This window comes from Aotus nancymaae, unplaced genomic scaffold, assembly GCF_030222135.1.
Source record: "Aotus nancymaae isolate 86718 unplaced genomic scaffold, 86718_ANA_hifiasm-v0.15.2.pri h1tg000003l, whole genome shotgun sequence".
NCBI classification, from domain to species: domain Eukaryota; kingdom Metazoa; phylum Chordata; class Mammalia; order Primates; family Aotidae; genus Aotus; species Aotus nancymaae.
This window is the reverse complement of record NW_026988414.1, coordinates 66,853,800-66,879,352: the sequence shown is the minus strand read 5'-3', so window position 1 is coordinate 66,879,352 and position 25,553 is coordinate 66,853,800. Positions and strand designations below refer to the sequence as shown.

At 36.6% G+C, this 25,553-nt stretch overlaps 1 protein-coding gene, 1 non-coding gene and 1 pseudogene across 2 annotated transcripts in view; 2 read left to right on the top strand and 1 right to left on the bottom strand.

Annotated features, from left to right (window-relative positions):
• The window catches only part of PIAS1 (protein inhibitor of activated STAT 1), a 138,340-nt gene that overhangs the window by 45,199 nt on the left and 67,588 nt on the right, over positions 1-25,553 (bottom strand). Inside the window, exons 3-5 of the mRNA XM_012451363.2 lie at positions 5,845-5,929; positions 5,540-5,587; positions 1,482-1,572 (exon numbers count right to left, since the gene is read on the bottom strand). Coding sequence (XP_012306786.2) covers positions 1,482-1,572; positions 5,540-5,587; positions 5,845-5,929 — 224 coding nt within the window. The remainder of the gene's footprint in view (positions 1-1,481; positions 1,573-5,539; positions 5,588-5,844; positions 5,930-25,553) is intronic.
• Positions 832-1,184, top strand: LOC110567602 (large ribosomal subunit protein eL28-like; annotated as a pseudogene).
• LOC135277492 (U4 spliceosomal RNA) lies at positions 17,162-17,300 on the top strand. Its single transcript, XR_010345095.1, has one exon. It is a non-coding gene; the product is annotated as a U4 spliceosomal RNA (small nuclear RNA).

The window sequence follows — 25,553 nt, the reverse complement described above, 5'->3', positions numbered from 1 at the left end:
AGTCCTCACCCTTAACCCGTTTAAGACATAGCATTCTTCAAATCTCCATTCTACCATACGCTTATAAACTCACAAGAACACAACTAAGATTCAACTGAAAAAACAACTTCTCCCCAATATCCACGCCAGGTGTAGTGACTTATTCCTGTAATCCCCGAACTTTGGGAGGCAGAGGAGGGTGGATCACAAGGTCAAGAGATGGAGACCATCCTGGCCAACACGGTGAAAACACGTCTCTAATAAAAATACAAAGATTAGCTGGGTGTAGTGGCATGTGCCTGTAGTCCCAGCTACTCGGCAGGCTGAGGCAGGAGAATCGCTTGAACCCAAGTTAGGGTTCCAACAGGAGCCGAGATGGCGCCATTGCACTCCAGCCTGGCGACATAGCAAGACTCCGTCACAAAAAAAAGAAAAAAAAAGCTCAGGCAGGAGAACTGCTTGAACCCAGGTTAGGGTTCCAACAGGAGCCGAGATGGCGCCACTGCACTCCAGCCTGGTGACACAGTGAGACTTCGTCTCAAAAAAAAAAAGTTCTGTCTGTTTCCGGCCGCCACTGCGACAGGAGCCGCCACCATGTCTGTGCATCTGCAGTGGATGGTCGTGTGGAACTGCTCATTTCCTCATCAAGAAGAACAAGCGGACTAACAGTAGCCGCTGCCATGTCTGCGCATCTGCAGTGGATCGTCACGTGCAACTGCTTGTTTCCTGATCAAGAGGAACAAACACATCCATAGGAGCCGCCGCCATATCTGCGCATCTGCAGTGGATGGTCGTGCGAAACTGCTCGTTTCCTGATCTAGAGGAACAAGCCGACTAACAGGAGCCGCCGCCATGTCTGTGCATCTGCAGTGGATGGTCGTGCGGAACTGCTCGTTTCCTGACCAAGAGGAACAAACACCTACAACACCGAGCCCAATAACTTGAAGCTTGAAGTCCTGCAACTCCTTCCGCTACAACGGGCTAATTCACTGCAAGACTGTGGGCGTGGAGCCGGCAGCCTATGTGCGGACCACCATCAGCAAGAATGCTCGCACCATGCTCAGCAGCATCAAACACATGATCTGCAAGAATAAGTACCGCCCCACCTGCGCATGGCAGCCATCTGTAGGGCCAGCGCCATCCTGCGCAGCCAGAAGCCTGTGATGGTGAAGAGGAAGCGGACCCGCCCCACCAAGGGCTCCTGAGCCCCCCGTTCCCAACCCAAAGCAATAGTCAGCTGGCTTTCTCAAAAAAAAAAAAAAAAAAAAAAATCCAGTACAACACTAAAGCTACAACACCCAACTCCAAATCCTATGTCCCCAAAGTTAGTATCACAGCCACTAACTGTACATAGTTGGTATAAGTGTTTCACCCAGTCATATGAATATATATCCAAAATAAATATGTTTTCTTAAGGAAAAACTATGATTTAACAACAGCTGTGATGACTTATTTGATAGTTATGTTGGCAATGCATTAAAAAAATAGCTTCTAGGACTTACTGGAAGGCTGCAAGGTTTGGTATTCACTTTCACACAAAGATTCGGTGGGAAGTGATCTTCTTGTGGACAACTAGTTTCTGATAAACAAAACCTAAACAATAAAGACAAGTTTAATTTCCTTTATTAAAAGATGACTTCATTAGTATTTTTGTTCAACAGATGATGGTAAATTTTTTACCAAATTAATAAGCGTATGTAAATAGGCTTAAAATAAATAATTCTGTCAATGTAGAGTTGTGGCAATCATGACTGTGTAGTTGTCTTCGTGATATTGCCAATTATTTGGTTAAGCATGTTCTGAGAAGCACTAGCTTCTTCAGAGATTAACAGATGTTAAAAGAAAAAAGTCTCATTAAATAAAATTAAGAAATTCTGAATCAAAACAATTAAGCTTCCTTAATACAGAACTTTTCAGAGCTTTCAATAGGCTAATAAGCATTATAAATAAGCATTCCTCTCTTGAGGAAGAGCCAGTACGTGTATGCAGTATTTTCCAAATTTATTTGCCTATGAAATACTCTTGGTTCTTAGCAGAAAATACTGAGAATGCTTTTAAAAGTCCATCCCCTCAAGCCTGTAATCCCAGCACTTTGGGAGGCCGAGGCGGGTAGATCACGAGGTCAAGAGATCGAGACCATCCTGGTCAACATGGTGAAACCCCGTCTCTACTAAAAATATAAAAAATTAGCTGGGCATAGTGGCGCATGCCTGTAATCCCAGCTACTCCGGAGGCTGAGGCAGGAGAATTGCCTGAACTCAGGAGGCGGAGGTTGCGGTGAGCTGAGATTGCACCATTGCACTCCAGCCTGGGTAACAAGAGTGAAACTCCGTCTCAAAAAAAAAAAAAAAAAAAAAAAAAAGTCCATCCCCGGCCAGGCACGGTGGCTCACACCTATAATCCCAGCACTTTGGGAGGCCAAGGCGGGTGGATCACGAGGTCAAGAGATCAAGACCATCCTGGTCAACGTGGTGAAACCCCATCTCTACTGAAAATAGAAAAAAAAATTAGCTGGGCATGGTGGCACACACCTGTAGTCCCAGCTACTTAGGCGGCTGAGGCAGGAGAATTATTTGAACCCAGGAGGTGGAGGCTGCGGTGAACTGAGATTGTACCATTGCACTCCAGCCTGCGTAACGAGTGAAACTCTATCTCAAAAAAAAAAAAAGTCTAACCCCAGAACCGGTAAGCCAAGGTACTCCCATTTTTTAAGAACTGAAGATACTGAATATTATTTGTGTTATAGCCACATGAATTTATAATACTATTTTAGAAACTTATAAAAATATTTCAAAATTAAATGCACAATCTTTTGGAAATACCAAGGATAGGTACATAATTTGTAAATCCTCAGTCTATTCACTCTTATTATTTTGCTATTTAAGGCATTTATTCTTTATTAGTACCTATTTTCAATATACACCTAAGGCTCATTGCACTGTTACAGAATGCTCATAGCACCTTTGAGTTATACAGTAGGGAGAACCCTATCTCTGAATTCTGCAAATATTCCTCATGTGCACATAACTCCTCTCAACACCTGTTATGGGGGTCTTAACCTGCTGGCCATGAAATCTGAGTTTAGGGATAATGCACCAAAAAAAGACAATTTTATATGTAAACTATGAGCACATATATGTGTTCATTTTTATAGGAAAACCATCCACAGCTTCTATCAAATTCTCAAAGGGATCAGGGATCCATAAAGAAGTTAAGATTTACTGATCTACAAAGATTTTCTAGAAGTATACTTAGCAAACAGATGTCAGAACTCACAGGACCATCCCTAACCCCAGCAGAACTTTCCGTTACAGGCTAATTCTTTATGCTGCAACAGTTAAGAAGATGTGACAGAAGATCACTGCATTAAATAATTATTCCAACGCACTGACCAATTTAAAACATGGACCCTGGCTGCCCGAACCTTTTCCTATAGGAAAAGAATAATGTAAATGACAAGTCAGGGCCTATTCAACTAATCTAAATCGCTCTAATGAAGTGAAGAGAAAAAACAAAAAAAGGAATAGCAGAAAGTTTCTGTGAAGTGGTTCATGGGCCAGAAAGGAGGGAGTGGAGCGGGGAGGCGCAACATAAATGAAAACAAACTAGGTAATAAAGAAAATCTGGGTCCTAATTCTCAAGTAATTATTTTCATCCTTTAGATAAACATTTATAATTAGGATAGCAGACAGGCATACACTCCTAACTTAAATAGTACACTATGGCTGCAGACGTAGCAACAAGGGGTGGGGAAAGAGATGAACTATTTTATTAAAACACAAAGAACCACCTAACAATTACCAAATATAACACAAGATGGTTCTCTTTTTTTTTCCCCAGGTCCTGGAGATAAATTTGAATTAAAAATAGCAGTCACCAAAATTCCCTTGGAATCTCTGAGTTAGATAGCTGATCTATCTAAACAACGTTGCTTCAAAATGTGGACCACACCTGTTGCTGATTTAAAGAATGTATGTATATTAATACAAAACACTTAGTAACTAGATCTTTTATTCTAGAGCTATGGTTTTTAAACTCTATTTTAGTCTTGGGACCCTATCTTCAAGTGAAAACTAACCGAGAGTCAAACATGTAAAACAGATAAAAGATAAAAGCAGACCCACTTTGGTTCAAACTGTGTATGTGTTTAGGAGAGAGGGAGAGGGAGAAGGGGAGGATGACAGAAGAGTGTGAGCCCCTAAGGGTGGCTCCATGCAACAAGCTTGAAAACCACTGATTTAAAAGATAATGTCAAATATCAGTAGAAGCAAAATGTAAACTGTTGAGGCAGGAAGTAAAGAAGACTACAACAATATGTAATTAACTATGGAGACATCTTATTTTTGTCCTTTCATTTATTCAGTCATTATCACAATCTGCCCGACACATAAAATATATCTTTTATACAGAATCAACTTTGCAGTGCCTTCCAAAACAGAAACTTAGATTATCACTAGCCTACTGGGGTAGGTCCAGACATACTGTTTTATGGTATAAAAGCTATTAAGTACAGTCATATCCTTTTTAGAATCTTCAACTCTGTTTTCTCATTGTTTTTACATCATTATTTCAAAGCCTAGATGAGAGGTTTTCACATGGTTCCATGAAGTGCTGGACAGGTGTTTCAGATCTCCTTTTTAGCCTCCTAGTGTATTTATAATTTGTACATACAACTTAGTATCTGATTATTGAGACAAGGCTATCTGTTTGATTTAGCCTCCCCACAATTATAGGGAAAACAGCTTACTGAGGAAAACAACTGTGTTATATTTTCTCTTCCATTCCTATTGCAACAGTGTGGGACATTTAGGTTGGTAAATTGAATAATAAAAGCATAATATGATGGTTTACATAAGGGAGATACAAATATACAAGGGAGATATATAAGGAAGAGATGTAATACAAAATATTTCTTAGATATTCTAAGATAAATGAATGGGTTAAGAAAAGAAACTCAATAAGGGGGCTATGAGTCTATGTTGAAAAATTTCTCATTAGTCTGAAAATTTTCAAGAGATGTCTCAAATGGATTCAAAATTAGAGCATATTTAAATTAATTATTTAAAATACAGAACAAAACAAATTAGAATATTTTGGTGTTTGTTAGCCCATGGGATACTGTAGACTTAAGTACTAATTCCTTATCCACAGTACTTTGCCTCTTACGGAGATAAGGCCTGTGATTTCATAAAAGTTGATACATATTGTAAAATATCATTAGCTGGAGCTTCTCAATCAACTGAGGGCAATCAAGTATGGTTAGATATATAGTACATGACTAACTGTTATATTAAAATCTAAATTGGGGGGTAGGTAGGCAGGTGGGAGAAAAAAATTCAAATTGTATGACAATTAGGGTATCTCATAACAGGAGAATGTTTTCCCCCACCCAAATATCTAAACCTAATACTTTCAATACACTTATTAAAAAACCAGGTAGATTTCCTCTTAAGTTTTTTAAGGAATATTATCTTTAAAAAAAAATTTTTTTCCATCTCCCTTTCCTGATAAAGAATATTATCTTTTAAACTTTGAATATATCCTATAGTCAGCACTGTACCTTAACTGGACCTGTACTGTGAAGTCACATTTGGTCCCAGAAATATCCCTAGAACAGACAGAATAAGAATTACAATTACTTTTAAAGTATTCACATGAAAGTTCATTTAAAGACACTTACTCCAGAAAAGTTTTTCAAATTATCATAAATGTAACGGTTCTTAAGAGTACTAGCATACTATATTTTCATTACTAATATTTGCATCATGGAAATACTAACTCACCAATCACTGTTTTTAAAAATCATTTATTATAGACTACTGGATTCAAAGGTCAAACTGCAAGTTACACATGACGACAACTTACATGGAACTACTGATTTGCTGCACTTGTTGTGGTGTCAAGGCAAATGCAAAACAGGTTTCTCGAAAGCGCTGACTGTTGTCTGATGCTAAAGAAGACAAGAATGATACTTTTAATTACCTTTAAATTTGCCAGTAAAGACAACAGCAAAAAAACACACTCACGTCTTTAATTAACTGGTATATATTCTAGAGTTTAGATAACAAGGCAATTAAAGCACTGAAAAATAAGAAATACACTAATTGTAATATAACTAACAGTAATAGAAACAAAAATGGCTAATTCCAGAATAACTTATCAGGATTCAAATTCAGAAATACATAATCAAAGAAAAACTAATAAAAATTTATCTACTCATGTAAACATTTGCATCTAAAGAGCACAGTTGTATAAGAATATACTAATTTTACTTAAAATAGAATGACATAAACCCATTTAGAAACACATAGTTTCTGGAAGAAATAACAAACATACCTGTCTTGAGATCTGTACAGGTGAGATGACATTGATTTATAAGGTAAATTAAGAATTTTATCATCTCCTGTTTAACTCTACCATGCAAGTTTTATACAATAAATATCACATATAATTTTTCTCCTAATCTTAGATGAGTTGAGTTCAAAATTTGCTTATTGTCACTAACTCAAAGAAGGAAAGAGTTGTAAAAAAACGAAGAGAATTAAGAGGAAAGAAGGGAGGGAAAGAGAAGTGGGAAGAAACAAAAAGACATGCAAGCAGGTGGGAAAGCACAGTCAGACTAGGGCAGGGGTTCTTAAAGTATGCCGTTATGAGCAACAATAGTTCCATTAGACTTTTTTTTTTTTTTTTTTTAAGAGACAGGGTCTTGCTATGTTGCCCAGGCTGGAGTACAGTGGCAACATTAAAGCTCAGCACAAACTCAAACCCCTGGGCTCAAAGCGATCCTCCTGCCCCAGCCTTCTGAGTAGGTAGGACTACAGGTATGCATCACCATATCCACTGGCTTTTAATACAGGTTAGATAAATTTTTTTAAAAACAGTGGTTAATACCCCTTTTGCTCACTAATGAGTCCTCAGTGGTTGGCACAAAGAAGCACTGAATACTATTTATTTATTGAATGAGTAAAGGAGTACAAAAATTTAATAAATACCAGATTAAACTATTTATACTACTTTTCCAGGGCAATTTTCTAGAACAAAATCATCACTAAGACTTATTATTAAGAAACTCCCGGCTTCTGGGCCACTTAAGGCCTGTGCTGAGTAAGCAGCTGAAGTTGGCTTTTTCAATCTCTTGCTTAAACTGAGTTTGAACATACTTGCAAGGAACACTTTCTTTACAACTGCCAACCAAATTGCAGTTACGTCATGTCAAAAAGTCGATACAAACGTCATCATTAAGAGAAAGAAATAGAAAGGAGCAGTGTTGATCTAGAATTCCATCGCAACAGTATCTTTTAAAGGCTAGATTTGCTTTCTGCTTTATGTGTTCTGGGATGGTTTTTTCTTAAAGAATTTACCTTCAAGGAGTAGTCACTAACAGAAAAAGTTGTCTTAATTGTGAAGCATCAACCTAGCAATGTCAGTAACTAAGGCCCAGAATGTAGACAAACAGCAAACATTTTCCTCTGTCAGGCAACGCAAGTAACTAATTCCTTTGCTTCTTAGAGGATATATCTCTATCAAGATTTTAGTCCAGTAGACTTAGCCTAGTTTAAATCTTTGGCTCCATTTTTAAAAAGTGCTAAAATAATTTCTCGAGTCCAAAAATTCGTATTACTCTCTAGGCAAAATTTCAGATGCATTTTAGAATATATGACTATAGTAAGTTTTGGATATATATAGATTTAGAAAAAGAAGATGTAATTTAAAAAAATGAGGCTATTTCTTATGTCACAAATAAAAATCAGGTTTCTTACTTAATAACAGCCCCTACACTTCCATCTCCTTTTCTATAGACATTGTAATGCTCATGGGGTTGCTACTATTTATCTAAAAGAGCACCTTTCACACTTTAGTTTTTGGGCTTGATTGCTGTTACAAATGCCAGTGAGGTCTTTATAGTTTTGGTTTTAAATAAAACTATCTAAAAACCTTTTTTGAAAATGAAGTAAGCTACCATTAGCCCTTTCAGAAAAAATCTGGACAAAAAGAATTACAGAATCTTCATAATGAAAGGAGTCTTACAAAATTATCCAAAATAATGACCTCCAATGTTGGGGGTATGCATCTCCATGGGTACAAAAGTCAATCCACAGGAATACAGAAAAAAGTATCTATCTGAAAAACTGAAGTTTTATAAAGATGAGATTTTTACACAAAACCTAAAATCTAATTTATAAAAAACTAAAATGTTATATAAAATCTTAATCCTGCTAAACTTTTACTTTTCTATAGGTTTAAAAATTCAACAAATAATAAGTATACACACTAATCGCGTACACAGTGATGTTTTGATACATACAGTATACAGTGATCAGATCAAGGGAATTAGCATATACATCATCCAAAATGTTTATCATTTCTTCGTACTGGGAATGTCCTGTATGTTTTATAACATATATGAGTACAATAGTTTATGTATAAACTATATAGACAGTGTGTATAAGTACTTTGCTAAGAGGCACTTATGATCAAATAAGTTCGCAGATCATTGACCTAGAGTTCAACCTTCCTTTCAACCTTTCCATTCATTCTCTGTTTGAACCTTTTTACACATGTGGGAGATGTGGCCTTTACTTTGTCAGGCAGAAGATGGCTTGGTGATGAACAGTTTAATTCCAAGAAAGCTTGCAGCCCAACAGAATAGTAGTAGAATGTTGTAGAAAGGGATGAGATTACACAGACCTAGATTCCAAACCGGTTTTACCACTTATGTGTCATGTGATCTCGGGTATTCATTCACTCTGAATCTCGTTCTTCCAATATTTAAACATGCAAACATATACACACCCTCCTATGGTTATTTTGAAGAATGTAAATGAAGTAACATTGAAAACAACCAACAATTTCCTTTTCTTCTCACTTTCCTCTTTACCACTATATTCAGTCAAAATATATGAAGCTGTAACTTCCACCCACTGATGCCACACAGCACTGAACTAATCTCACCATCCAGTGACAGCCATTCTTCAAGTATTTGAAGAGACTTAATATGCCCCTCCCGTCCCACTGACTCTTCCCACTGTATTTCAATAAAGATTTCAAAATTACTCACCGTCTGAATCTTCCTCCTCCAGATGTACCCCAGACTGTTACACCCTTATTAAAAGTCATAGAACTGGTTGGGCGTGGTGGCTCACGCCTGTAATCCTAACACTTTGGGAGGTCAAGGCGGACGGATCACCTAAGGTCAAAAGTTTTGAGACCAGCCCGGCCAACATGGTGAAACCCCGTCTCTAATAAAAATACAAAAATTAGCTGGGTGTGGTGGCATGCACCTATAATCCCAGCTACCTGGGAGGCTGACTCCCTTGAGTCAAGGGAGGCAGGAGACTCGCTTGAATTTGGGTGGCAGAGGTTGCAGTGAGCTGAGTTCACTCCAGGCTGGGCAACAAGAGCAAAACTCCATCTCAAAACAATAATAATAAATAAAGTGACATAATTGGACAGCACTGTCATAGCACATATTATTTGTTCAAAATATGTGTTACCCTTCTGCATTGGCCTATCCCAATGGGAGGATAATAACCAGGGCAATGGACATTATCCTTGGCCAAAGAAATAGAAGTGGAAGTGTACCACTTCCAAGCAGCTCTTTAAGAGCAACCCTATGGTTTTACTATCTTTCTTTCCCCTCTGCCTTAATCACAGAGCAAACAGAACATATAGCAGAGCCACAATCTGCAGCTAGTAAGTAACGTAAGTGGGAAAGCAGCTTTATTTCTGTGGTCGTTTCTTTTTTAGAGAAACAGGGTCTGCTCTGTTGCCCATGCTAGAGTACAGTGGCATGATCATAGCTCACTACAGCCTCAAACTCCTGTGCTCAAGCAATCCTCCTGCCTCAGTCTCTAGAGTAGCTGGCACTACAATAGTGTGTGCCACCATGCTTGGCTAATTTTTATTTATTTTTTTATTCTGGAGAGATGAGGTCTTGCTATGTTGCCCAGGCTGAACTGGAACGCCTGGCCTCAAGAATCCTCCTACCTTGGCCTCCCAAAGTCCTGGGATTACATGCCCAAATCTTCTTTGGTTGTTTCTAATAGCTGATGCCCAAATCTTCTTTGATTGTTTCTAATAGCTGATAGCTGACATCTAAGGTTGCTTGTAAATTGACTGATATATTATTCCAGATGTGATGTCAGTATAATGTTATTTTTATTATGTACTTTCTAGTATTGTTAATCCATACAATAATCATGAAGACAATGTTATCAGACCATTTTTAGATGAAGAAATTGAGGTTCAGAGTAATTACTAACTTGTCAGGGCTTCATATTTGTAAGTAGAAGAATCAGAAATGGAACTCAACCTGCATATCTCCAGTCTCAAAGTCCATGTTCCTCTCATAACAAGTTTATTAGCTCTCTTGATCTAGGGGCTGTACTTATACCAGTGCAGCCTAGCATTACATTGGATCACAAAAAATCGGAATGGAATTCTATTATCCTCTTACCATAACTGCTTATCACTTTTATCTATTTCCTTTGAGTCATTCTTGTATCAAACTATAGATAGAATATGAAAGCTTGCTCCCTTATAACATTTTCAATTGCAGTCTCTATTACCATTTTTAATTATTGTATTCTGTCAGGGGACATATGAACATTTTAATTACTCACCTTTATTTCTAATTTTTCGCTATCTGAAACAACTCTGTGAATATCTTTGGGTTTAAAGGTTTGTTTTTTGGAAGAGAGGGCAGGTTATTCTTTTCTCTGGATCAATTCCCAGAAGTGAGATTTCAGGGTCAAAAAGCAGGAAGATTTTTATGAATCTTGGCACATCACAAGAGTGCTTTTCAAATGGTTGTTTTGTATATAAGACCATCAGCAATTTATGCATCTAATAATTACACTATACTCTGCCCAGCATGGGAGTTGCTGCTAATTTAATGAATGGATCCTGGTGAGTAGTTTAATTCACATCTAAAATATTTCCGTGTTTTTTTATTTGTTGAATTCCCCATTTAGCTAATTGTCCAATCTTGTCCTATGCCTTTTTATATATTTGCATAATAGTTTCATATACAAGAATATTAAAACCTTGGAAATTTGCTACAAATATTTCCTCCAGTAGGCTATTTTTTTTATTCATTTGGGCTACATTTTTAGATGACATAAAAGATTTTTATGTGGTCTAATCTGTCAACCATCTCCTTTTAAATTCTTCTGCTAATTCTAAACTTAGTTGTTTCTTTGCTTAAATTCAATAAATATACAATTAATTTTTTTGGCTTGTTTCTATGTAATTATTTAATCTATCTGGAATTTATTTTGGTCTGTATTTTAAAAATCTAAATTTCAGTACTCCAAATTACTTACAGTTACATTAACACCATTTGTTAAATAAACTTTCCCTTTCCTATGGATATGTGTGCTTCTTTTATCATATATTAAATCCTTATGTCCTGTCATTCTGGGCCACGTTCCCAATGATTGTTTTTATCCTGGTGCTGGTACTTATAGCTCCATTATGCTTTATTATCTTACAGTTAGGGTTTTCTCTATCCATTTTTTTCAGAACTTTAACAAAGACTCAAATATTTACTTATCTAGATGAATTTCCAAATCTTTTCGTCATGATTTTTAAAGCCCAAAAGTATTTTGAGTAGAATTAAAATAAACCTATGAATTTATTTTGAGAGCTGATATATCTACATCTTTAACCTTCCTGTCTTGGACTACTGCACTTGTGTATATTTATACATATCTTCAAGGTTTTATTTCTATCATAGATTAGTTACATTGTTCCCATCAATGTGATTCTTATGCAAAATATCTACCAATAGAGGAATGATTAAATAAACATTCATAGAATACTCTAAAACCAAAGAAAGAATGAAGATGATTTCTATGTGTTGGTATGGGAGTGATCTCTCTAAGATACATCAGTAAGTGACAACAGCTACTTTTGTTTACAGAGAAGAATACATAAAGCTACTGGCTTAAAAAAAAAAAAAGAAAGAAAGAAAGAAAACCAGAAGGATAAACTGAAATTAATTAAACATGATTACTTATGAGAGACAGAGAATGGGTAAGAAATAGGAAGAATTTTAATATAATTTTCTAGTTAATTTTTACTTTTAAATCAAATTCAAAAGACAAAATTAAGCAAAAATGAGTATTTCTAACTTTTTAATATTTATGATATTTTGAATGGACTCTCATTTTGGTTGTTATTCAAAGTGGTTATTACAGAATAGCCAATTCCTTAGGATTTGCAGATAAACCTTCCATTAACCACAAGTAAGGAAAATTTTATCTTCCTTTCTAACATTTATACCTCTAGTTCTAATTCATGTCTTATTATATAGGCCAGAACTTTAAAAAGAATGTCTGTAGGTCTTCCAGGATTACTTCTTTGCCCTAAAATTTGATGTACCTTTAACACTGTACTTTTTAACTATCACCTGCAAAGCTGCTTCAAAATAGCATGCCTGAGAGTTTAGTCCCCAGTGGGAATAATTCTGATGCACATCCATTATTAGAAACTACATCTAGGATTCTTTCTTTCTTTTTCGGTCTTTTCTTTTCCTTTCTTTCCCCTCCCTCCCTCCTTCCCTTCCTTTCCTCCTGGATTCTTTCTTTTTTCCTTTTTCTCTGTCTCTGTCTCTCTCTCTCTCTCACTCTCTCTTTGGTCTTGAACTCCCGAACTCAGAAAATCCACCTGACTTGCCTTCCCAAAGTTCTGGGATTACAGGTATAAGCCACCACGCCCAGCCTAGGATCTTTTTTTTTTAATTTAACTAATAAAGACCCAACAATTCCACTTCTAGGTATTTACCCAAAAGACTTGAAATTATTATGTCAAACAGATGTCTACACTCCCATGTTAATTGCAGCACTATTAAAAATACCAGGTATGGAATCAACCTAAGTGTTCATCAACAGATAAACTGATATAGAAAATGTGGTATTAAATACACACACACACACACACACACACACGTAACAAAAAAGTATTCAGTCTTAAAAAAGGTAGAAATTCTGTCATTTGTGACAATCATGAATGGAACTAGAGAATATTATGCTAAGTGAAATTAGCCAAATACAGAAAGACAAATACCACATGCTCTCACTTCCATGAGGAATCTAAAACAATCAAACTCATAGAAACAAAGAGTAGAATGGTGGTTACTAGAGGCTGTGGTTACCAGATACAGCTAGAAGATGGGAGAAATAATTTTTTTTTTTAGATCTTACTGCACAACACAGTGAATATAACTAGTAACATTTCGAAACTGCTAACAGTAAATTTCAAATGTTCTCATCACGTAAAAATGTAAAATATTTGTGGAAATTGATATATTAATTAGCTTGATACACATTAATTGATTTATTCATTTCACATGGTATTCAAAGATCATAACATCACTCTGTGCTCCATAAATATATACACCTATAATTTTTCAATAAATAAACATAAAGCTATCTCTGTTGACTATAAAGATCCCTTACAATGTAAAAAAATACTTTCTTTTTTAAAAAATTATTAATGGGCATTTAATTTTATAAAACCTTTTAAAGTTTCTATTTAAACTCCAAATAAGTTAATGGACTATTGGAGTCAGAATTCCAGGTGCTTACCCCAGCAGTTCCATCATTCAGTAATTATGTGACCTTGAGCAAAATGACCTTTCCATGCTTCAATTTCTTCATCTAGGTAATACAACCCTAGAGAAATCTTAGAATTATTTTGATAATTAAATAAATTAAAATCTAAAAGCACTTACAACAGTGCCTACCTAACCCAAAGCAAGCAATCAATAAATGTTAGCTATTATTAAATCTGATGAATTTTTTTTTAAAAGAACAGTCAAATATACTTTATTTTATTCTAATACAGGGCTACAGATTCCCTCAATTTACAATATTTATATATACTCTATAAGCACTAGGATTGCTTCATCTGGATACTCAAAGTTGACAGCTCATAATTTTAATATTACAGTTATGTTGTAGAGTTTTCATTCTTTTTTAAAAAAATTATACATTAAGTTCTGGGGTACATGTGCAGAATGTGCAGGTTTGTTACATAGGTATACACATGCCATGGTGGTTTGCTGCACCCATCAACCCGTCATCTACATTAGGTATTTCTCCTTATGCTATCCCTTCCCTTCCTTCCCTTGCCCCTCATCCCCTGACAGGCCCTGGTGTGTGATGTTCCCCTCCCTGTGCCCATGTGTTCTCATTGTTCAACTCCCACTATGAGTAAGAACATGCAGTGTTTGGTTTTCTGTTCTTGCATTAGTTTGCTGAGAATGATGCTTTCCAGCTTCATCCACGTCCCTGCAAAGGACATGAAACCATCCTTTTTTATGGCTGCATAGTATTCCATGGTGTAAATGTGTCACATTTTCTTTATCCAGTTTATCACTGATGGGCATTTGGGTTGGTTCCAAGTCTTTGCTATTGTGAACAGTGCCGCACTGAACATACGTGTGCGTGTGTCTTTATAGAATGATTTATAATCTTTTGGGTATATACCCAGTAATGGGATTGCTGGATCAAATGGTATTTCTACTTCTAGATCCTTGAGGAATTGCCACACTGTCTTCCACAATGGTTGAACTAATTTACACTCCCACCAACATTTTAAAAGCGTTCCTATTTCTCCACATCCTCTCCAGCATCTGTTGTTTCCTGACTTTTTAATGATCACCATCCTAACTGGAGGGAGATGGTATCTCACTGTGGCTTTGATTTGCATTTCTCTAATGACCAGTGATGATGAGTTTTTTTTAATGTTTGTTGGCTGCATAAATATCTTGTTTTGAGAAGTGTCCGTTCATATCCTTCATCCACTTTTTGATGGGGTTTTCTCTTGTAAATTTGTTTAAGTTCTTTGTAGAATCTGGATATTAGCTCTTTGTCAGATGAATAGATTGCAAAAATATTCTCCCATTCTTTAGGTTGCCTGTTCACTCTGATGATAGTTTCTTTTGCTGTGCCGAAGCTGTTCACTTTAATTAGATCCCATTTGTCAATTTTGGCTTTTGTTGCCATTGCTTTTGGTGTTTTGGTCATGTAGACAGCAAGCCAAATCATGAGTGAACTGCCATTCACAATTGCTACAAAGAGAATAAAATAACCAGGAACACAACTTACAAGGGATATGAAGGACCTCTTCAAGGAGAACTACAAACCATTGCTCAAGGAAATAAGAGAGGACACAAACAAATGGAAAAACATTCCATACTCATGGATAGGAAGAATCAACATCATGAAAACGGCCATACTGCCCAATGTAGTTTATAGATTTAATGCGATCCTCATCAAGCTATCATTGACTTACTTCACAGAATTAGAAAAAACTACTTTAAATTTCATATGGAACCAAAAAAGAGCCCGCATAGCCAAGACAATCCCAAGAAAAAAGAACAAAGCTGGAGGCATCAGGCTACCTGACTTTATACTATAAGGCTACAGTAACCAAAACAGCATGGTACCAGTACCATAACAGATACATAGACCAATGAAACAGAACAGAGGCCTCAGAAATAACACCACACATCTACAACCATCTGATCTTTGACAAACATGACAAAAACAAGCAATGAGGAAAGGATTTCCTATTTAATTAATGGTGCTGGGAAAACTGGCTAACCATATGCAGAAAACTGAAACTGGACCCCTTCCTTACGCCTTATACAAAAATTAACTCAAGATGGATTAAAGACTTAAACGTAAGACCTAAAACCGTAAAAACCCTAGAAGAAAACCTAGGCAGTATCATTCAGGTCATAGGCATGGCCAAAGATTTCATGACTAAATAGCTTTCTTACTACTGAAACAGGAATTCTGAATAGAGGATATATCTCTATTTTAGTCCAGTAGACTTGGCCTAATTTAAATCTTATTATTCCTTCAATATTGTGATAAATTCTACCAGTTATTTTATTTATTTATTTATTTTGAGATGGAGTTTCACTTGTTGCCCAGGCTGGAGTGCAATGGCACAATCTTGGCTCACCACAACCTCTGCTCCCAGGTTCAAGCAATTCTCCTGCCTCAGCCTCCCAAGTAGCTAGGATTACAGGTATGTGCCACCATGCCCAGCTAATTTTGTATTTTTAGTAGAAACCAGGTTTCTCCATGTTGGTCAGGCTGGTCTTGAACTCCCGACCTCAGGTGATCCACCCACCTTGGCCTATCAAAGTACTGGGATTACAGGCGTGAGCCACCGCACCTGGCCTACCAGTGAACACTTTAAGGAACACAACTATATTCGAAAAGTGAAATTGAATGATAGCTTTTTTTTAAAAGTGTTACCTTTGTTTCTTTGTATTCCTCTTTGACTTGCTTCCTTTTCAAAAACTGAGAATATTCTGTAGTATACAGAAATTGTCTATTCCTCCAAAAAAGTTCTGATGAATTTACCAGCAAATGTATCAAACTCGGAAATTTTTTTTTTTTAAGTAGTTCTTTGATAATATTCCCAAGTTATCAGTATATTACATTTACATTTTATATATTATTTTTACTGCACATACATTAAAATAAACATTTAGAATGTTTAATGTATTTGGAAACTTCATTGAGGTTTCTGAAATTTATTAGCATAACTGTGTTAATATATGTCTCCTAATATTTATATACATATATTCCTTCTATGTGATTTAAATCTACTTTCTATGGTTAATTTTGTTTAATCACATCTGGAAAAAGCTTATGTATTTTGCCTCTTTCATGAACCTTTTACTTTTTAGGTTTATTTATTAATCCCATCTTTTTTCCTATTTTCTTTTCTTAAAAAATCTTTATTTTTTAATTTTTGTGGGTACACAGGTGTATATATTTATGGGATATGAGAGATGTTTTGACACAGGCATGCAATGTGTAATAATCTACTTTTTTCTAGTTTCATATGATGAAATATTGCTTTTCTCCCCTCAAAATGAACATAGCTTTTTTATTTCCAATTACAGAAAATATGCAGGACTCACTGTAAAAAAAAATTAAAACATGAGACTACAACATAAAAGTCTACCCCATAATCTTGCTGCTTCCCCACAGGAAGAAAATTCCTGAACATTATGAAAAATTTGGTATATAACTATAGGGACTCATAAGCATACATAAATCTGTGTGTGTGTGTGTGTGTGTGTGTGCGTGCATGTGTGTAAGTAAATACAATTATTTTGCAATCTGCTTTTTCATTAAGATTTTAAGTTTTCAGTTTTGTGCAGTGGCAGTATCGTAGCCAATGAGGTTTATCCAAGGCACGATTATTGCTAACTGAAAACTTTTCCCAATACCCCACCATGACGACTTGAAATATAGTCAGCACTGGCAATTTTTGAGTCTCTACGGAGACTGAAAAAAAAAGAAAAGAAAAAAAAAGATTTTAAGTTTTGAGGACATGCTTTCATTTCAACATATACATTAATTCTCTAATCCACTTCAACGTCTGCAAAGTATCCACTACACACATACAATTTTAATTTTATCCTTAATAAATTTTTCCCCCACTTCCATTTTTCTTAAATTTTATACTAAATTCTTGGTTCTTCATCTTTTTAAATGATGAAAGCATGCAGTGTTTCTTTCTTCTGGTTTCTCATTAATGCCTTATTCTCATAATCTATTTTTTTAAATGTCATTTTAAAAATCTTTGTTTTAGCATACTCACAGTAATAACTTTTAAAGTTTCTGCTGTTTTGAATTAGATATATTTATGGTCAAGCGTGTGTATATATATATATGTGCGTGTGTGTATATATATATATATATATATAGCTTTATAAATATTGCAGACACTTGAAAAATAACTGGGCCAGGTGCAGTAGCTCCAGTCTGTCAACCAGTGCTTTGGATGGCTGAGGCAGAAGGATCACTTGAGGCCAGGAGTTTGAGACCAGCCCAGGCAACATAGTGAGACCCTGTCTCTACAAAAAATAACTTTAAAAAATCAGCCAGGCATGGTGGTTGAGTGCCCATAGTCCTAGCTTCTCAGGAGGGTAAGGTGGGAAGGACTGCTTGGGCCCCATACTTCAAGGTTACAGTGAAAAATGATTGTACCACTGCGTTCCAGCCAGAGTGACAGAGAGACCCCATCTCTAAAAATTAAAAGTAATCATAAACTGTATCCTCTAATATTTATAAGATACAAAATTTAAGAAATATATGTTATGTAACACATTATATATTAAGTTTTTTTTCCTGTTTGTTTTACCATTGGTTATTGCTATGTATCCATGTCATTTTAGTTTTCCAAGAGAAAAAAATTTATTGTTTCTATTTTAGATTTTCATTATCAATGTTTATTTTTTCTAACATTTCATTCATTACACATTCTGTGACTGCTTCTCAAGTATGTCCTCTGTTCTAGTAACTTGATTTTCTACAATACTATTTGCCACTTCCAATGAAGACTTAATTTTGGCTACTGCATCCCTGTTTGCTGGAATACAAACAGAAACAGACCCTCTAGAGAAACTCATTCTCAATTCCTAATACCATTGAGAAAGGTTATTACATCTAACAGAATTTGGAATGTTTTAACAGATGATGTTCTAATACTAAACAGTCATATTTTTAGAATCTGTTGCTTTTTCTCACTTGTTCCAATTTTTTTTTCAGATCAGAATTCTAAAATCCGGCTGTACATTAAAATAACTTGGAGAACTAAAACCACACCCTACTAACAACCAATCCCACTAATTGTGAGATCCATATATGGTATTTCTTCAAGATTTTCCAGGTTGGCCAGGTGCAGTGGCTCACACCTGTAATCCCAGCACTTTGGGAAGCCAAGGCAGGTGGATCACTTAAGCCCAGGAGTTCGAGACCAGCCTGGGCAATGTGCTGAAACTTTGTCCTTACTAAAAATAAAAAAACTGGCTGGTCAGGGTGGCGTACACCTGTAGTCTGAGGTACTCAGGGGACTGACACAGAAAGATCACCTGAGCCTTGGGAGATTGAGACTGCTATGAGCTGTGACTGGGCCACTGCACTCTAGTATGGGCAACAAAGACCCTATCTCAAAAAAAAAAAAAAATAAAACAAAAAAAAAACTCTTTTTTAAATTTAAAAATACTATTTTCCAGGTGATTCTAAATGGGCAGCCATATTTGCAAATTCCCATTCTAGACTGCTAAGATGAAATGCCTAAACAAAAGATCCAAAAGAAAAAAAGGCCAGGTGTGGTGGCTCATGCCTGTAATCCTGGCATTTTGAGAGGCTGAGGTGGGCAGATCACTTGAGGTCAGGAATTCGACACCAGCCTGGCTAAGATGAGGGTGGAACCCCTATCTCTACTAAAAACATAAAAAAATTAGCTGGGCGTCGTGGCCTGTGCCTGTAATATCAGCTACTCAGGAGGCTGAGGCAGGAGAATCACTTGAATCCCGGAGGCAGAGGTTGCAGTGAGCTGAGATTGCACCACTGTACTCCAGCCGGGGCAACAGAGCGAGACTCCATCTCAATAAATAAATAAACAAATAAAATAAAATAAAAATAAAATGAAAAATAATTAGTCTTGGTAGAAACTGCTAGCTTAGCACATTATCTACTTTTACTCTATCCCAAAATTCCAATAAAAGATCAGTGAAGATTTTTCTTTGTTTGCTTTTTTTTGTTTTTGTGTTGTAAAATAATAAAACCAATAGTATGAGGAGAAAGGGATAGGAGAGCAACAAAAAGTGTAGAAACTGGAAAGCAAATATATGAGTGGTAACAAAGTTACCAAAGAAAAACACAGCATAAACTAGCAGTGAAGCTGAGTGAAATAGGAGAACTGATCTAATTTATAATGCAAAATACCTCTACAAGTGGGGTTAAAAGAAGATAGCTAAAATAAGGGGAATTTCTTAAAAACTTGCTTATGAAGTAACCAGATCCCCAGGTCAATTTATCCTCTAGGCAGCTGGACAACTGCCCTTCCTTCATCCTGCAAAAGTCAGACAGAAGTGCTCAAAAACAGAAATTCAAAACTAGAACTGGGTCCATGGACTCTGAGGGCATACTCAGGTTTAAAAAATGGCCGGGCACAGTGGCTCACACTTGTAATCTCAGCACGTTGGGAGGCCAAGGCGGGCGGATCATGAGGTCAAGAGTTTGAGACCAGCCTGGCCAACACAGTGAAATCCCATCTCTACTAAACATACAAAATTTAGCCAGGCATGGTGGCACGCGCCTGTAGTCCCAGCTACTAGGGAGGCTGAGGCAGGAGAATCACTTGAACCTGGGAGACAGAGGTTGCAGTGAGCTGATGTCGCGCCACTGTACTCCAGCTTGGGTGATGGAACAAGACTTCGTCTCAACAAATAAATAAATAAATAAATAAATAAATAAATAAATAATGAACAGACATGCTAACATGATCAAGTATCAGAGGAAAGCCTTTAACGTGGAATAATAGAGACCAAAATGACAAAAAAAAAAAAAAAAAAAAAAAAAAAAAGGTAGCTGGGAACAGGCAGAGATTATGCAGGAATTAGAAAAACTTCCCAAGACTTTTTTAGCTATCATTTATAACCAACGGTGCAACTATAACACAATTAACCAAGGCCTGGTACGATGGTTCATGCCTCTAATTCCAGCATTTTGGGATGCGGAGGCAGGCTGATCACTTCAGGTCAGGCCAAAATGGTGAAACTCTGCCTCTACTAAAAATACAAAACTTAGCTGGGTGTGGTGGGACACACCTGCAATCCCAGCTCCTCGGGAGACCGAGGCATAAGAATTGCTTGAATCCAGATGAAAGATTCAGTGAGCCAAGACCACGCCACTGCACTCCAGCCTGGGCAACAGAGTAAGACCTTGTCTGAAAACCAAACCAAACAAAATTAACTAGTTACTGTTATTAAAAAAAAAAAAGAAAGAAAGAAACATCTGTGTTTTATATATATACACAAAGTTCTTGGAGGGTAAAAATGTGGCAACAGAAAGGAAAAGCTCAATAGACAGGCTGGACAATAAAGTTCAGGGTATTTCCTAGAAAGTAAAGCAAAAGACAAGGAGGAAGAAAACAGGTATGAAAATTAGATGGTTAGTCTGGGAACAGGAATTCCAAAAGGAGAACAGAGAAAATAGTAGGGAGGAAATAAGAAATAATTAATGAAATAATTCAAGAAACGTTCCTACAAGTACAGAACAAGTCTCCAGATTACCATTATATTCCCAATATAATGGCTAAAATTGGTTTATATGGCAATAAAATTTCAGAACACTGGGCATAAAAGAATCCTACTTGTTTTTGGAGAGGTGGGGAAAGAACAGGCTACAGAAAGTTTGGAAACTGGTCTAGGGGCAGTGGCTCACGCCTGTAATCCCAACACTTTGGGAGGTTACAGCAGGAGGATTGCTTGAGGCCAGGAATTTGAAATCAGTGTAGATCAGCATAGCACACCTGTCTCTACAAAAAAATAGCAAAATTAGCCAGACATGATAACACAGGACTTAGACTTGGCTACTCAGGAGGCTGACGCAGGAGGATGGCTTAAGCTCAGGAGTTTGAGGCTGCACTGTGATCGTGCCAGTGTACTCCAGCCTGGGTGACACAGTGAGACCCTGTCTCTAAAAAGGAGAAAAGAAATCAGAAACCAGGATACCTCTGAACTTTTCAATAACACTATAAACAGAAGGCAATGGAAAAATTAATGTCTTCAAAATTCTAAAGGAAAATTATTTCTAATGCTGAATTCTACACCCAGCCAAATTATCAAATAAAGTATGGGTATAGAATAAAACATTTTCAGACATGCATTATTCAAAAACTTTACATGCAGCTTTTTTCTATGAACTATTAAGAGATATGCCACACTAAAAAGAGGGAGAAAATTAAGAAAGAACAGGACATGGGCACACGAAATAGGAGATTAACACGGGCAAGAGGCAAAATAATATCTGAGATGTAATGAAAGAAGACCTCAGGATGACAGAGTATCCTGTGTTTGGGTTTAGCAGAGTATCAGTTCAGAAGGCTCTGGTAGGTAATTCTTATAGAACATGAAATTGACAGAATTACCTTATGCACATGAATTTAGACATTCATCTTATCCATGTGGAGATTTACACAGTGGTAAAAAATTTTGGCAATGAATGAAAAATAAGTACACAGGGGCGAAAAAAGAGAATGACCAATAAGGGAAAATGAAAAGGTATTCAAGAAATGAAAAATAGTTCACCACATTACTCAGTTACAAGCAGTGTTTACATAGTCATAATAAAGTATAAATGGGATGACCCAAACAAAATTACAACATAATCAAGAGAGGGAGGGAGACAGATTATACGGTAGGAGTGGAAAATAAGCCAAATCATTACTTTCCATGGTGGGAAATCAATATATAATGCCTAAAACTGAAAATGTAACAATTTGCAATGCAAGCATATTACTTATACATTTTTTTTAAAAGTCAAAAGGGATCAAAATAGTTGCCCCTAGAAAGAAATGATAGAATATGAGAATGTGAGTTTTTTAAAATGATCCTATTTGACACTTTAAAAACTATGTTCATTTATAACTTTTGTTTTTTGTTTGTTTGTTTGAGCTGGAGTCTCGCTCTGTTGCCCAGGCTGGAGTGCAGTAATCTCAGCTCACTGCAACCTCTGTCTCCCAGTTCAAGAGATTCTCATGCCTCAGCCTCCCAAGTAGCTGGGATTACAGCGTGCAACACCACTCCCAGCTAATTTTGCATTTTTAGTAGAGACAGAGTTTCACCTTGTTGGCCAGGCTCGTCTCAATCTCCTGAACTTAAGTTATCCACCAGCCTCAGTATCCCAAAGTGCTGGGATTACAGGAGTGAACCACCACACACCTGGCCGTTCATTTATAATTTTAAATGGAAAAAAAAAAAACCCACAACCTAAGAATCAGTGGAAGTCACAACTGGTAAATGGGCCAAAGAAAAAATATCTCTATGTCCACAGGATAAAGATGAGATCTTCCTAACTTCTGAATTGCTTCTATGGGAAATGTTTTACTTCTTTACATAGTTACAGCCATCAGTAATTGAAGAATGCAAGAGTAATAACCTGATTCAAATTCTCGGGAATTCCCATGTTATTTTGTTTTTATTTTAAAATAAAAATAACTGGCCGGGCGCAGTGGCTCATGCCTGTAATCCCAGTACTTTGGGAGGCTGAGGCGGGCAGATCACTTGAGGTTAGGAGTTCGAGACCAGCCTAACCAACATGAAGAAACCCCATCTCTACTGAAAATACAAAATTGCCTGGCGCATGCCTATAATTCCAGCTACTTGGGAGGCTGAGGCAGGAGAATCACTTGAACCTGGGAGGCAGAGGTTGCAGTGAGCCAAGATCACGCCATTGCACTCCAGCCTGGACAACAAGAGTGAAACTGTCTCAAAAAAAAAAAAAAAAAAACTTCCCACCATCATTATCAATAAAGATTATACAATTAGAAAAATGCAGACAATACAGACATATAGAGAGAAAGGTGTCACTAGCATATGCTTTCCAGATCGTTTTTGTGCATGTGTGTATATGTATGTACACACATATATGTGTATATATACACACACATATGTATACATATGCCTACATTTAGGTTTATATTGTCTGTATCTTTGTTGCTTGTGTTTTCTGCCTATAATTATGTGTGAACATGGTACAAATACAGATCTACATTATCATCTACAATGAAGCATAGCAGTAGTGAAGGCATATCTATCAATAAACTCCCTGAAGACAGAAATTATCCAAGTATCCTTTTATAAATAAAGTTTTTCTATAAATATCACAGAATATACTTAATTAGGTACTTCTCCTGTGAGTTCACTTAAATTTCTAGATGTGGCTCTGTGTTATTTTAAATGAGTTTCTAAGCAAACTGGTTCCTATAGTGCAGACTCCTCCATGTTATTTAACATATGGACGAATAGTCTCCATGGTATTCCATGGAAAGATATTTTTTATATAAGGCACTTTTTAGTTCAACCATGTTGTGTTTCTTAATCTACTAACTTTAAAATGACTTTTCCAAAATAGATACATGATATATGCCAAGACAAAAAATGAGACTAAATAGTAGTTGCAATTTTAACATTTAAAAAAATCCCCCAGAACAGTAAACTCATAACTTTGTGTGTGTCTGTGTGTTAGGGGTGTTTAAAGTTGTATATAAGAATTTTAGAACAGGTGTGGTGGCTCACACTGTAATCCCAGCATTCTGGGAGGCCAAGATTGGAAGACTGCTTGAGGCCAGGAATTCGAGACCAGCCTGGGCAACACTGCAAAACTCTCTCTTTACAAAAAGTTTTCGAAACTTCCCAGGCATAGTGGTTCACATCTGTAGTCCTAGCTACTTGGGAGGATGAGGCAGGAGGACCACTTTAGCCTAGGAATTTGAGGTTGCAGTGAGCTATGCTCCTACCACTGCATTCCAGCCTGGGAGACAGAATAAGACCTTCTCTCTCAAAAATAAAAAATAAAAATAATTTTGTATGTATAATACTCTGAGATTTAGACATATATATTTTTAAAAATAGTTTTTACCTTATAAGAAATGTTTCCAAGCTTCTTAATTCTTGCAGAGACTTCCCAAGAAAGAAAAGAAAATTCTATTTTCTTAGGGTTCCTCTACTTGGCTTATGTAGTTGGGTGAGAAACTAAATGAAAGGGAATCACTGCAGATACCGCATTGCTAAGTTTTGAAAAAATAGTGACTATTAAGCTTCCAAAAAAGTATTTTGGGTATATATAATAAATACAATGCTGATCAAATCACTCCCATTGCAAAGACTTTCATTTGTTCCCCACTTTACAGAGGGTCTTACTCATCCCGGTGTGGCAATCAAATTAAGCTAATAGCATGTCATTTTCTTCCTATAAAACCAACCAAAATAAAATGATTAAATAATTAAAAGAAATAGGATGTATAAAGTGTTTTAGAACCACTGTGAAAGGATTTTTTTCATTGTTCTTTCCTAGCAGCAGCTCACTGGCCTCTAGGATTACATTTCACTTCAGACTTCAGGTAAATCTCACATCATCCATTTAGCTTAACAGAGTTCTAAACCATCCAACAGTTGCCACCTGGGACTCCCTTGTCCTTATGCCTCCCTTTTAGCTCCCATGTGATTCTTCCAGGGCCTAACTCCCTTGAGAATTAGTTTCAAATGCTAGTTCACCACAGTATTCAACACTATGTTACCTGCGAGTATCAGATATAAAGGTTTTGTTTGTTTGTTTTTTGCCTTTCTGGTGGAACTACAATGAAGTCAATTACTGTATCAATTTGGCCATTTTCCTCTTTGATTCTTCCCCTGAGAATACTGTTTTCTAGCAACTTGTCCAAGTACTTTGATATTATCCTTTGCTCTTAAAGTTTTTTTGTTGTTTGTTTTGAGATGAGGTCTCACTCTTGTCATCCAGGCTGGAGTGTAGTGGCTCTCTTACCTCGCCTTCTAGGCTCAAGTGATCCTCCCGCCTCAGCCTCCTATGTAGCTGGGACTACAGGTGTGCACTACCACATCTGGCTAATTATTTGTACTTTTTGTAGAGACGGAGTTTCACCATATCACCCAGGCTGTTCTCAAACTCTTGAACTCAAGCAATCTGCCCACCCACAAAGTGCCGGGATTACAGCCATGAGTCACCAGG